The 12,533-nt window shown below is 40.5% G+C and overlaps 2 protein-coding genes across 9 annotated transcripts in view; one reads left to right on the top strand and one right to left on the bottom strand.

Annotated features, from left to right (window-relative positions):
• The window catches only part of FSD1L (fibronectin type III and SPRY domain containing 1 like), a 63,828-nt gene that overhangs the window by 39,432 nt on the left and 11,863 nt on the right, over positions 1-12,533 (top strand). For 2 of the 3 annotated variants that reach the window (XM_084628665.1, XM_084628666.1), the window contains exons 7-9: positions 3,383-3,592; positions 4,091-4,189; positions 7,766-7,895. In XM_084628665.1, coding sequence (XP_084484791.1) covers positions 3,383-3,592; positions 4,091-4,189; positions 7,766-7,895 — 439 coding nt within the window. Of the gene's footprint in view, positions 1-3,382; positions 3,593-4,090; positions 4,190-7,765; positions 7,896-9,972; positions 10,006-12,533 lie in introns of all 3 variants that reach the window. The other variant, XM_084628664.1, reaches the window with a different exon arrangement.
• The window catches only part of LOC311520834 (uncharacterized protein), a 35,161-nt gene that overhangs the window by 6,852 nt on the left and 15,776 nt on the right, over positions 1-12,533 (bottom strand). For 2 of the 6 annotated variants that reach the window (XR_014711709.1, XM_084628673.1), the window contains exon 3: positions 743-787. Coding sequence is in view for 2 of the 6 variants with exons in the window: in XM_084628673.1 (XP_084484799.1) it covers positions 781-787 (7 nt within the window). In the remaining 4 variants the exon portion in view is untranslated. Of the gene's footprint in view, positions 1-742; positions 788-9,604; positions 11,639-12,533 lie in introns of those variants that run through there. The other 4 variants (XR_014711710.1, XR_014711711.1, XR_014711712.1 and 1 more) reach the window with 3 other exon arrangements.

The following is a 12,533-nucleotide window of genomic DNA, read 5'->3' on the forward strand; positions in this document are numbered from 1 at the left end:
ATAAAGTATCTCCTCTTGGCAAGTTATAAATGTGCAACACTCTGGCTTAATGCTACCTTCATTTCATGCTATAAGAAGTGAGCTGGAGTGAGTGTTTGCTGCACTCTCAAACTTTCTTTGTTTTGTAACTTCAAGTGGAATATCCTTTTTTCCCCTCATGCTCTGACTAGGGTCCATTTGCATAAAGAGAAACTATACAGTAAAAGCAAAACTTTAAGCTTTTCAGAGATTTGAGAGATGTCTGCTGGTCTTCAATGCAAATAAAAAGAATTACCTAAAATTTCAGTCACTCTGACATGTTTCATGCACTTCATGACACACCTGCTGGGATCATTGAATTATAACTTGCACTCTTCTACTGAAGCGTGCATCACTGTTTTTAAGCATGCTGTAATTTAAGCTGTACTACATCAGCCAAAAGAATGGTGTTTGCTTCACTGATGAAGAGCTTCAGTAAATTCCCCAATAAATGGTCTTGTCTTTCTTCAGTGGTGGTGTCTGTCTCTGACTGACCTTCATTTGAGATATATGGAACAAGCACACTGAACCGGAGACAGGCATAGTGATTAAATAACCAAGTGGTCAGCTCTAAAAAGTGACAGAAAATGGCACCTCCTTACTTGGTAAATGTGCTACTGTTGTGTATTCATACAGGGAAAACTTCATGTTAGAAATCAAAACCAACCTAATGGTACTGAATGTTTGTCACTCTGAAGTATTTACATGAATATAATTTAAATACCTTTTGATGTTAATATTAGACGTCTAACTTCAGCATCTTCAAAAGCTGAAAAAGAATTAATATAAAAGTTCTTATGCTTATCTGCAGATGCTTTTACAATTTTTCTATCTAGAACCTAAAGGGGAATAGGTAGTCAGTGATGACTGGAGAGGAGCATGGCTAGTAGGTAGAATTAAACACGTCAGGGAAGTTGAACTTTCAAATGACTAGGATGTGTGTCCAGCCAGACCAGTGTGACCACACATGGTGTTAATGCTTTCAGACTGCTTTTTTTCGGCACACCTATTGCCAGGCCAAACAAGTTGGGAAAGTATTGGGATCTGAGGTCAGATCCTAATTAGTAGACTGAATGCTTGCTGGTGAACTTGCCTGAAGTTGCAATCTGATCATTTTGGGCAATGTGCCCTCTGAGGATTAAATACACTTAAGTAATTTGTATGCATATGTCTTCATTTAAAATAAAAACATAACAAACTCACTGGGTTTTGACGGGGAGGAGAAATAACCCTGTATTTGCTGGCTTGAATGACAAAGTTCTTACTGCTTAGTCATCCTCACTCTGCAGAGCTGATAGTTAAAAGTGAGCTAAAAATTTCTGCTGCATCCTGTGCATCAACAGAACTGCTTACCAAGTTCCAATTGGCTACATCTGTGAAAACCCAGTGAAAGCAGCAGTGTTACAGATGTAACTTAAGTCACAATTTGAAGACCAAGTATCAGAGGGGTAGCTGTGTTGGATCTGTAAAAGCAGCAGAAGAGTCCTGTGGCACGTCTGTAAGGTGCCACAGGATACTCTGCCAATTTGAAGACCATAGATTCTCAAGATTTAATTGTGGGTCTAAGTTAGACTGAAGAATGTCCAATGATGCTTGAATCAGAACTCAGACTATTTAGAGGGCTGAGTGTTTGGCGGGGGGTGGGAATCACCTTCTTTGTAAACGGAATGTATTTCCACAGAAAGAGGCCTAAACGTGAAACTCCATTAATGCATTTTATGTGACTTGTAAGAGGAATAGCTTGCTGCAAAGTGATAAGCCTCGGGAATAAAATACCTAATGGGGTGTGAACAAGCATACTTCAAAAACTATTTTTAGGACCCCTTTGAAAACTGCCGAAGTTGTTTGAGTATTAGGTAGAGAATGGTTTTCCTTTATAGGCAAAAACAGATTCTTGAACAAGAAACGCATGGATACTACTTTCCTTTCCTGTCAATGTAAATTTGACTCCTAAAGTTCTTGGTTTCAGCTTAGTGATGAAATAAGGTTTTGGTCATGGACTCCAGCTGTAATTAGCTACTCACCTTTTTTGCTTGCTTTATGCATTATTCTATGTTCAGAAAGAAACATATGAATTTTTCTTTGATTAAAATAGACCACTGGTAAGGTTGGGTTTTGTTTTTGGTTTTAAATCCTACTTTGCCTGCTATCCATTAGTATATTACTATCTGTCATGCACCCATCTTCTGATGCCTCTTTCCTGCTCCACGCATGATGTGTGCCTCAGATGTTAATATTTGGGGATATAGATGGGAAAGAGAAATATAGTGAAATTGGTTCAAGTTGTAGAATGTGCCCTGATATGTTTCTTAGGGAGCTGGTGTCATGAGATGCTGAGGGTCTGCAATATGACCCGATATCACACTGGGAGTAAGGAGTGAGTTTTGTTTCTAGTGTAAGGGTAATCAGAAACTTAATGAGTAGGGCTTAGTAAAGGAAGTTGAATTTTTTAATATGGTACTTGAAGGATAGAATGTGAAATCAGTAGATTAAGTTGACATAAGATGATCTGAGAGATTAGAGGACTTGGAGGATAACAATAAAAACACAGTAATTCTGAGTAAACCTTAAATTATGATTATTGCAAACATACTTTCCTCAATGTCCTGGTGGTGAGAAGCTAGTTTGCTTTTTAGCTCTTATCCTTTTGCTTGGATTTTGCTAGAAAATACACTACAGAAAATAAACCATAATCATTGGTAGACTTTTTTGTGTTTTGAATAAAATGTTCACCATCTTGACATATAGATATACACACACTCATTAACTCATTAGTAAATGCTTTGTGTTCAGGTCACTGTCGTATCTGTATATACCTTGTTTTCTCTGGAAATGTTATATTGTAAATCTGTGTAGTGGTGCTTGTATCCAAATATTATAAACCAACCTTTTTTCTAAAGTGATGGAAGCATGCTCTTGCTGCATGATCCTATATCAGGGCTCTAGCTCTGAATGATCTGTAAAAAGATCTAGCTGAAAGAGCCTTAAAACCATGAAACCACAATTGCCAGTCCCTGCCAGCTCTGTTTACTTATTACTGTTTATACAAGGAGGTCAGCCTGACCTGTACTATCAGAAGAACAAAGACGAGAATGGTAGAAGTTAATCCTAGAGCTAATGCATATTTGTTAGCAAAGTGCTAATTTTGTGTTTAATATATTCACTTTACAGGCAGAGTATTTCGTTTAAGTTCCAATTTGTAGATAATTGAGTAAAATCCTTGAAAGGTATGAGTGCTACTGAACCAAAGGCAATTTCTGATTCTTTTGTGTAGATCCAAAGGAACAGACTGCAACACTGGGGTGGCAAACATTTTTTTTCATCAATACTCTAATGTTCTTTTGTTTTTTTTGTTCTTTTGCAGTCCCCAAAGCTCCGGAGATAGACCCAGTAGAGTGTCTGGTAGCTGACAACGCTGTAACAATAGTATGGAGAATGCCAGAAGAAGACAACAAAATTGATCATTTTGTACTGGAATATAGGAAAACTAATTTTGATGGGCTTCCTCGAGTAAAAGATGAAACATGCTGGGAGCTGATAGACTATATTAAGGGCACTGAATATACATTATCTGGTAAAGATTGCTCATTTACCCTCCTTAAAAAGTCTTCTGCTCTTGAGGTGACTCTGAACGCAAACGCTCATTTTTGGTTTTTTTTTTTTGTATATAACAGAATCCTATTAGACACAAGGTGGGTGAGATAATATCACTTATTGGACCTACTTCTCTTGGTGAAAGACTAGCTTTTGAGCTTACACTGAGCTGCTGTTCATGTCTGGGACCAACATGGCTACAACAACACTGCAAACATAGAATGCTCAACTATACAAAACGCTTTCCATTGAGGGGGCATCCTTATTGCAAACAAAAATGCTACTCAGTAAATGAATGTAGCCTCCAGATAACTGGTCAGTTACAGGGCCTTCCTATGCAGACCTGGGTCACCTTGTTTTTAGCTACTAGTCCTCATTATATACTAAATAAACTTTCCTCTTATTTTCTTAATCTAGAATATAAGGAACTAACCACAAAAATTATGTCTAACTTTAAGTGCTTCAAAATTTTTTTCAGGACTGAAATTTGATTCAAAATATATGAACTTTCGGGTAAGAGCTTGCAACAAGGCTGTGGCAGGGGAATACTCTGATCCAATGACTTTGGAGACTAAAGGTAAAATGACATGATAGTCTCGCATGAATGTGTAGAAAACAATATTGTAAACGCTGAGGAGAATTTAGCACTCTTTAGCTAGTCAGGCTAATGGATTTGAAATTCTGGTTCCAGAGAGATGAGGGATTTTAAGCTTAGACCTAGCTCACTAAGCTGTCACCTCTGACCCTGTCAATTTAAAATATTTCTGGAGCCATATGTCCTTTCAGGAAAGTCATGGGTTCTTTTATCCCTTTTTTGTGTTTTGTTTTTAATCAAAATCTTCAACTCCAATATTATGGTGTCAGTTTTCCAGACTGCAGTTTCTCACTTACAGTTGACAGTGAAGGTTTAACTTTTTTTTTAGATTGCATGTGTGGTTTTATTTTTGTTTTGTTTTTTTGTGTGGGTTTTTTCTCTTAGGAGGGTCTTTGAGGGTTTGTCACAACCTCCAGTCTACTTAAATCTAGCTCTTTCTGGAACCTTCAAGGCATTTATTACTAGACCTACAATCTTTTATAGAGAAGAAGAGTTTAAAAGTAGCTTTTCAAGAACTTCATAGCTGTAATTAAGGTGCTCAGTTTTATACTGAGGCATTCTAAAAAAGATGACCAAGTAGATGGTTTTTAGTCTGTTAGACTTAATTCTTATTGAAAACCAAAAAGATCAAACTGATGGGTTGTCAGGGTTCCTTCCCCACTCTGAACTCTAGGGTACAGATGCGAGGACCTGCATGAAAGACCCCCTGAGCTTATTCTTAGCAGCTTAGGTTAAAAACTTCCCCAAGGTACAAACTTTGCCTTGTCCTTGAACCCTATGCTACCACCACCAAGCATGTTAAACAAAGAACAGGGAAAGAGCCCACTTGGAGACGTCTTCCCCCAAAATATCCCCCCAAACCCTACACTCCTTTCCTGGGGAAGGCTTGATAAAAATCCTCACCAATTTGCATACATGAACACAGAGCCAAACCCTTGCATCTTAAGAACAATGAAAAAGCAATCAGATTCTTAGAAGAAGAACTTTAATTAAAGAAAAGGTAAAAGAATCACCTCTGTAAAATCAGGATGGTAAATACCTTACAGATAGTCAGATTCAAAACATAGAGAATCCCTCTAGGCAAAACCTTAAGTTACAAAAAGACACACAAACAGGAATATACATTCCATCCAGCACAGCTTATTTTACCAGCCATTAAACAAAAGGAAATCTAATGCATTTCTAGCTAGATTATGTACTAAGTAACAGAAGTTCTGAGCCTGCATTCCTGATGTGTTCCTGGCAAAAGCATCACACAGACAAACCCTTTGTCGTCTTCCCCCCCCCCCCCCCATCCCGATTTGAAAGTATCTTGTCTCCTCATTGGTCATTTTGGTCAGGTGCCAGTGAGGTTATCCTAGCTTCTTAACCCTTTACAGGTGAAAGGTTTTGCCTCTGGCCAGGAGGGATTTTATAGCACTGTATACAGAAAGGTGGTTACCCTTCCCTTTATTTTTATGACATGGGTATTCTAGTTTGATATGTTGACTGGCTTACCGACCTTTCAGTTTGCTGTTCCTGTCACACTTAAGCATTAAATTGAGGTCCAACAATGGAAAGAAATGCCTTTAAAATATGGTCCGCATTCAAAAAGAAACTAGCTGTATCTGCTTGTGCTTCCTAAACACTTTTTGGAACCTACACCAAATCCCAGAGATCACTGATGGATCTTGAGCATGTGCTCTTATAGCAGCAGGACCTCACCTATTACCTTAGATAATCTATATAAAAGGCTGTTTCACTACTACTATGTAAACTTCAAGAGAAACATCTAAAACAAAGCGGAGGCAATTTTCAGGACTTAATCAGATACAATAGTAGTAATCTTTACAAGAATTTGCTGCAACACAGTGGATATCCTGGAGAGCAGGGGGTTAATTAATTTAGAAAAATTGGCTAATTCATTTTGCTTCTGGTAAGTGCTGCTTCATGATGGATAGCTGCATTTGAACTGTATTGTACTGTCTTTCAATTGAACTCTACTGCAATCTCAACTCTTAAAGCAATTATTTAAAAAATAGGCATATTGAAATGCAAAATGGAAGTCTCTAATGTGTTCTAATTAAGTAGTACCTATTAATATGGCAATCACTGTTAGGCTCCTTCCTTTAGCTTCAGAAGCATAACTCCCAAGAGGCTCAATTATTTTGCTTAGTCAGCAATAACAAAGATGGAACTTGCTTAAATTCCAGTGAGACGTTGGATTCAAAGTATTGGCATAATTTTTTATCTTGGTTTTATATTGGGTAGCATGGGCCTCTGATCTCAATCTGTTTGCATATTGCTGTGGTTCAAGCTTGTGAATTGTGGACCCCTTGATCTTAAACACTTCTCCCTGCAGTAAATATAGTACTTGATGATGATGATGATGATGATAGCAGGACAGTATTCAGAGGAGAGATGAAAATCAAATCACTAAAATGATGGATGCAGCCGGTTGGCTATGTCTATTCTATGCTGTCTTTTTCTCTCCCAGGGTGAAGGATTTGACACTAATTACTACTGAGTCTTCTTTAGTTGCTTACATCCTAATGCCTGCTTTAATCTCTGCAGGTCATTTCGCAGTTCGACTGTCCCTATGTATTTGCTGTTGCTTCAGCTTTATTGTAATCAACAGATTATGACAGTTAAATCTTCATCACAGAAATAGCTTGCAGAAGACAGTGTGATATGGAGTGCAGAAGATGGGTTTAGTTTTTTTGTCACTATCTCTCAAATTATAAATCTTGGAGTATAGAAAGCGTCTCTGATTTAATACTAACATTTTAATTGCTGAGACTCACCGATTTGAAGGTGTTCTGTGTGGCATGGTCCCGAGACTACAGTTGGACTGGCTGGATTTCACTTGTTTATAGTTACAAATGTCAGACCAATTATAAGGCTACATTTTTGTCACAGGTATTTTTAGTAAAAGTCATGGACAGGTCATGGGTGGAAACAAAAATTCATGGCCTGTGACCTGTCCATGAATTTTACTATATACCCCTTACTAAAACTTGGGTGTCTGGGGGCAGCCTGGGGGTTGCTGAGGGGGTGGGGCGGGGGCAGGCTCCCTACCCAGCTCCTGGGAAGTGGTGACCCTAGCTCCATGTGCTGCCTCCACTCTGTCCCAAGCCTCAGTTCTGCAGCTCCCATTGGCTGGGAACTGTGGCGAATGGGAGCTGCTGGGGCAGTGTCTGCAGGCAGAGGCAGCATGTGGACCTAGGAGCTGAGGAAGGGGAGTTCCTGTTGCCCTTCTGGGGAGCTGCCCCCTCCCCAAGCTCCTGCTGCTGTAGTGGGGTGAGGGGAGACCCAAGACTGCCCCAGCAGCAGTCAGTGCGACGGTCCCAAGGGCTGCCAAAGCTGCTCAGGCAGCCCCTGGGCCAGCCGTGCCAGGCTGCTGCAGAAATCGGAGGTCACGGAATCTGACCTCCATGACAAACATGGAGCCTTAACTATAATTACTTGATTTTTTTATAGTGCATTGTTGTCGTCTACTACTCCTAATTTTTTTTCTTGTAGACAGCAGGGGGAAATAATCCATGTGTTTTTTACTCTTTGAAATCTTGTCTTGACCAGCACTTGTCTTCAGTTTGGACAATACATCATCTCATCTGAACCTGAAAGTTGAAGATTCTTATGTTGAGTGGGATCCTACTGGAGGCAAAGGCCAAGAAAACAAAATAAAAGGAAAAGAGAATAAAGGCAGGTGAGAACTTTAACTCTATCTGTAACCTGAAGTCTTAGATTGAATAAGGTTAATATGTTTAGAGTGGCAAACTATTTTAGGGCACTGTTTTTGCTTAAGATACTTAGTATATTAGTTTTGAATTGGCATACCATGAAACGCTGATTCCCTGGACCATAGGGTTGTATTAAAGATTCTTAAATAGGGAGTTGTCAGGTATTCCTGACTTCTTAGACTGTGGACACAGCCCAGGAAGTGAAGGGAGGAAAGTCAGTAGTATTCATAGCTGGCACACTCCTGCCTCTGTGGGAGTTTGCATTACTCCTTATAATCTCCAGTCACTCATCTGGTTGGTGTAACTGTGGACACTGAAGGAAATTTCATCCGGACATTTCTATTTGGAAGAAATGTTGCTGTGATCTAGGATGGGGAAGGCCCAAGAGAAGGATAAGGCATGTAGCCCCACTAAGAGGAGACATTCAAATAAGCCACTTCAAATATCTGATCTGACACACTTAGGTACGGTAGAACCACCAGTTCGAAGAATGACTGAGTCAGTCTTGCTAATATTGTATTGTAGATGGATGGAGTTGGATAAAACAAAAGAAAAATGGCATAAAGAGAACCAATCCATGGCCCTTTTTTGGAAAGAGTAGAGGTGTATTGGCATACCCTGAAAAGCTGTCCTTGACAGACATTTCCATCTCCATAGTCATGCTACATTCTTTGCATCAGTTGTCTGCCAGACTGCTGTTCTCAACCATGGAGGCAGGTTGCTTTCCATGGCATTGTATAAATACCATTTTTTGTTTAAGTACTAGACCAGTGGTTCTCAACCTTTCCAGACTACTGTACCCATTTCAGGAGTCTGATTTTTATCTTGTGTACCCCAATTTCACCTCACTTAACTACTTGTGTACTTTTAAATCTGATTTTGTAAACAAGTGTTACAGCACACTAATATTGAAAAATTGCTTGCTTTCTCATGTTTACCATATAAAATAAATTGATTGGAATATAAATATCATACTTGTATTTCAGCATATAGTACAAACTGGTCATTGTCAGTATGAAATTTTAGTTGGCACTGACTTCGCTAGTGCTCTTTACGTAGCCTGTTGTAAAACTAGGCAAATATCTAGAGTTGCTGTAAGCTCCAGAGATGCACATACCCCTGGTTGAGAACCACTGCTCTAGACTTTCAAGCTTGAGGTCATCTCAAACACACTGGATAAGGGAAAGGGGGAAGAGGCAGAGTCTTGTACTTGAGTAGTCTTGAGTCTATTCATGTATTAGCCTTAATTATATAAGATCTGTCATACCTACAAGTGGTGTATATAGAGGTGTTTTGGCTGCCCTTAACTGCCTGTCAGTTTATCACTGTTGATGAGGCATTCCCCATGACTGTCAGCTGTTTCAACTTCTAAACTTACCATCTTGCATCAGATATGGACAGTAAGGGATGAAATGGGTAACCTGTCAATTAAAAAATGGAATGAACTTCACATAGTAGGATGCAATTCCAGTTTGGGCTGCGTCATGGAACCATAGTTGATGAATGAAGGAGGAAAGGATACTGATATTTCTAAACTATTGTCAGTGAGGTTACCAACATCTTTTGATAGCAAGTTGAGTAAAATATCTGTGAAAGTTAGGTTTCAGAGTAACAGCCGTGTTAGTCTTTATTCGCAAAAAGAAAAGGAGTACTTGTGGCACCTTATGCTCAAATAAATTGGTTAGTCTCTAAGGTGCCACAAGTACTCCTTTTCTTTTTGTGAAAGTTAGAGGGCTGTGCAATAAAGATTGTAGCCTTTACTAAAGATTAAGCTTTACCAGAAGGCCAAATCTAGTTAAATTATCTTTTTCTCTAAATATCATATAAAATCTTACTTAGTCAAGACTTATTTGTATAATTACAAACATCTAATGTGAGACACATTCAGTTACCTAACATTAAAACAATAAATGTCTTCCTGGCTGCTGGTGGTTGCCAGTGGTGTGACCAGTTTTGAAAGGCTGATAAGATTTGTCTCTAAAGCTAATGTGTACAATTTTTAGTAGTAACCTCTTTTAATGATTGCTTATTTCTGTCTGACAGTGGCCAGATTACAGTACTGAAGAACAATACAAGGTGATAACTTACAACTTTTCTAGTTCTAGGATCTAGCCTCTAGCTTTGCTGAAAATTTTCAGAGTTTTTCTTTTTAATACTTGCTCTTTCTCTAGATAAAACATGAGCCTATCCAACAGCCTTCATCAGTAACCAAGACAGTACCTTTTTTTTTTCTGTCTGCTTTTATTTAATGGGTTAGTAATCTAATCTTCATCCATGGGGAAGGTTGATGCAGTCCCCGTTCTCTGGAGAACAGCCTGTTACCCTAAGAGTGGTATATGCCATAACTCCTTTGAATCAAATGGAGCTGTACATGCTCAAGTTTCAATACAATCTAACATTAATTTATATTACCATTGTGCCTAGAAGCCCCAGTCATGGACCAGGACCCCCTTGTACTATGTACTGAACAGACACAGAACAAGACAACCCCTGCCCCAAACAGCTTACAGTCTTTAATTCTTAGTTCTTCAAGTGCTTGTTCATGTCAATTCCAGTCAGGTGTGTGCATGCCATGTGCATGACAGAAGCTAGAGGAAAAAAATCTTCCAGTATCTGTAGATTTGGCCTGGGTACCCCCTGGAGTCACGCCTTCATGGTGCCCAATATAGGGCCCTGCCAACCTCTCTCCTCCTCCCCGCCCCCTCGTTCCGTCTTACCACTTGTGACAGCTAGTCACAAGAAACTCCCTGTTTCTCTTGCCTCAGCAAGCGTGCGTTTGCAATGTTCGTGTATACAGTTAGTGTTAGTTAGTTAGTTAGTGTAATAGTTTTTCTTGTGGGGGGGTCCCCCTGATGTTTTTTGGGGGACACCAGCATATGCATCCGTCTCCAGGCTTTACACAATGCTCGGACTGTGGCAGATTTATGCCGAAAAGTGACCTGCAGACTCCATGCTTGAAGTGTCTTGGTGAGGGGTACCTTCGAGACCATTGCAAAATCTGTAGATGTTTTCACCCCAGCACCCTTAAAGACAGGGAGAAGCACCTCCGAGTGTTACTTATGGAAGCAGCACTTTGGCCTCAGTTGGAACCTGGCGCAGCAGATCCGGCCTCAAGTGCCACATCCTCAGTTTGCAGTGCTCAGCACAGTCAACGTGTGAGCTGGTGCCAAGGAAGGACTCTGCTAGATACCCTCAGCACCACCATGGTTCCATCCACAGGTCCCAGACATCGGTGAGGCACCGTTCCCATTCCCCAGTGCCCCACAAAAGGAAAGGTCGACAGAGGACACTCCCCGACCAGGTCTAAGGACCAGTTGGCCAGCAAGCCCCCATCGGGCACACATTCAGTGGGGACTCCGTTAATTCCTGCCCTGGGACGAGTCCAGTTGAGTCTGGGCCGCACCACTCACTGGCCTACTGCCGCAAGGCGTTATAGCTCCCTTCATGCCAGAGGCGTTTGAGGCAGCAGCAAACCTTTTGGCGCTTACGGCACCACCTTCGCCTCCTAGGCAGGTGAGGTCGCCGGCACCGGTTCCGGGCACCATATATTCTGTGGGCAAACCGGTGGTGATGTCTGCCATAAGACCATCGTCTCCGTCGCATCGGCCTGCAGCACTGGCGACCCATGTAGGGGAGCCACTCCGGTCTCCCAGTTGGCACCGCTCTCCAGCATCAAGGGGCTCCGCTCCTCCGTGGTCATCAGAGACCTCTGTTTGTTTTATGGGATCAAAATAGAAATACACTGTTGCCCAGAATCTCCTGTATCTTCCTCCCCCTTCTCTTTTTCTCTCTCCTCCCCCTTGCACTTCTCATCATGCATACATGTTATAAACTTGACTGCCTGCGAGGTCAGCAGCTTTGGGGAAAAACTGCTCCTGAGATTAGTATATTGTCCTTAATTTTAGTTTCAGGAACCATGCCAAAGAGTAACTTCTTTTTCTGCTACTGCTTCTAGAGACCACCACTACTTGTTCTGTTATCTCTTAGATTTCTGTGCACTGCTCCCTTCATGGACATAAGATTGTTCAACGCATAGAAAAATTCTAGCCAACTCTCGATATTTTTCTCTGCGGAAGGAGCCAGTCACCCTGCCCAGTCTAGCATGTAAGGTAGGCTCTATTCCAGGAGAAGCTATTAGACAAGCTTTCTGGTTCTTCATGCTGGAGGCTTGGGAGAAGCTACTGCCCTACCTTCTGTTCTGGACTGTCTTTCCAAGACCTGCATTCAAATAAAATTTGAAGAAGGCCCAACAGCAAGTGATAAGCTAACAAACTTGATTTGTGCCCATTTTATCCCAGACTTACTCCTCTGATTGGTAGTTTGTGTGAAAAGGACAGCTTAATTTTTTAAAAGTACACTATCTTATTTACTCATTTTTATCCAAGATAGTAAAGGTTACTGTGTGAACTGTTAAAGGCTGTTGGAGTCATGTGTATAAGGTCAAACCATTGGATGAAATGGTCATTTACAGACCACCTTTTTTCAAATAAAGTAGCATATTTTCAAAGTTTGAAGTAACTTGTTCAAAATTGAGTGGAGGAAAAATCCCAACTTGCAAAATGTCTGCTTTTATTATGCTGCCTTTGTCTGTTAAATGAGTCTCT

The sequence above is a fragment of the Lepidochelys olivacea genome (assembly GCF_965140295.1).
Source record: "Lepidochelys olivacea isolate rLepOli2 genome assembly, chromosome: 5".
NCBI classification, from domain to species: Eukaryota; Metazoa; Chordata; order Testudines; family Cheloniidae; genus Lepidochelys; species Lepidochelys olivacea.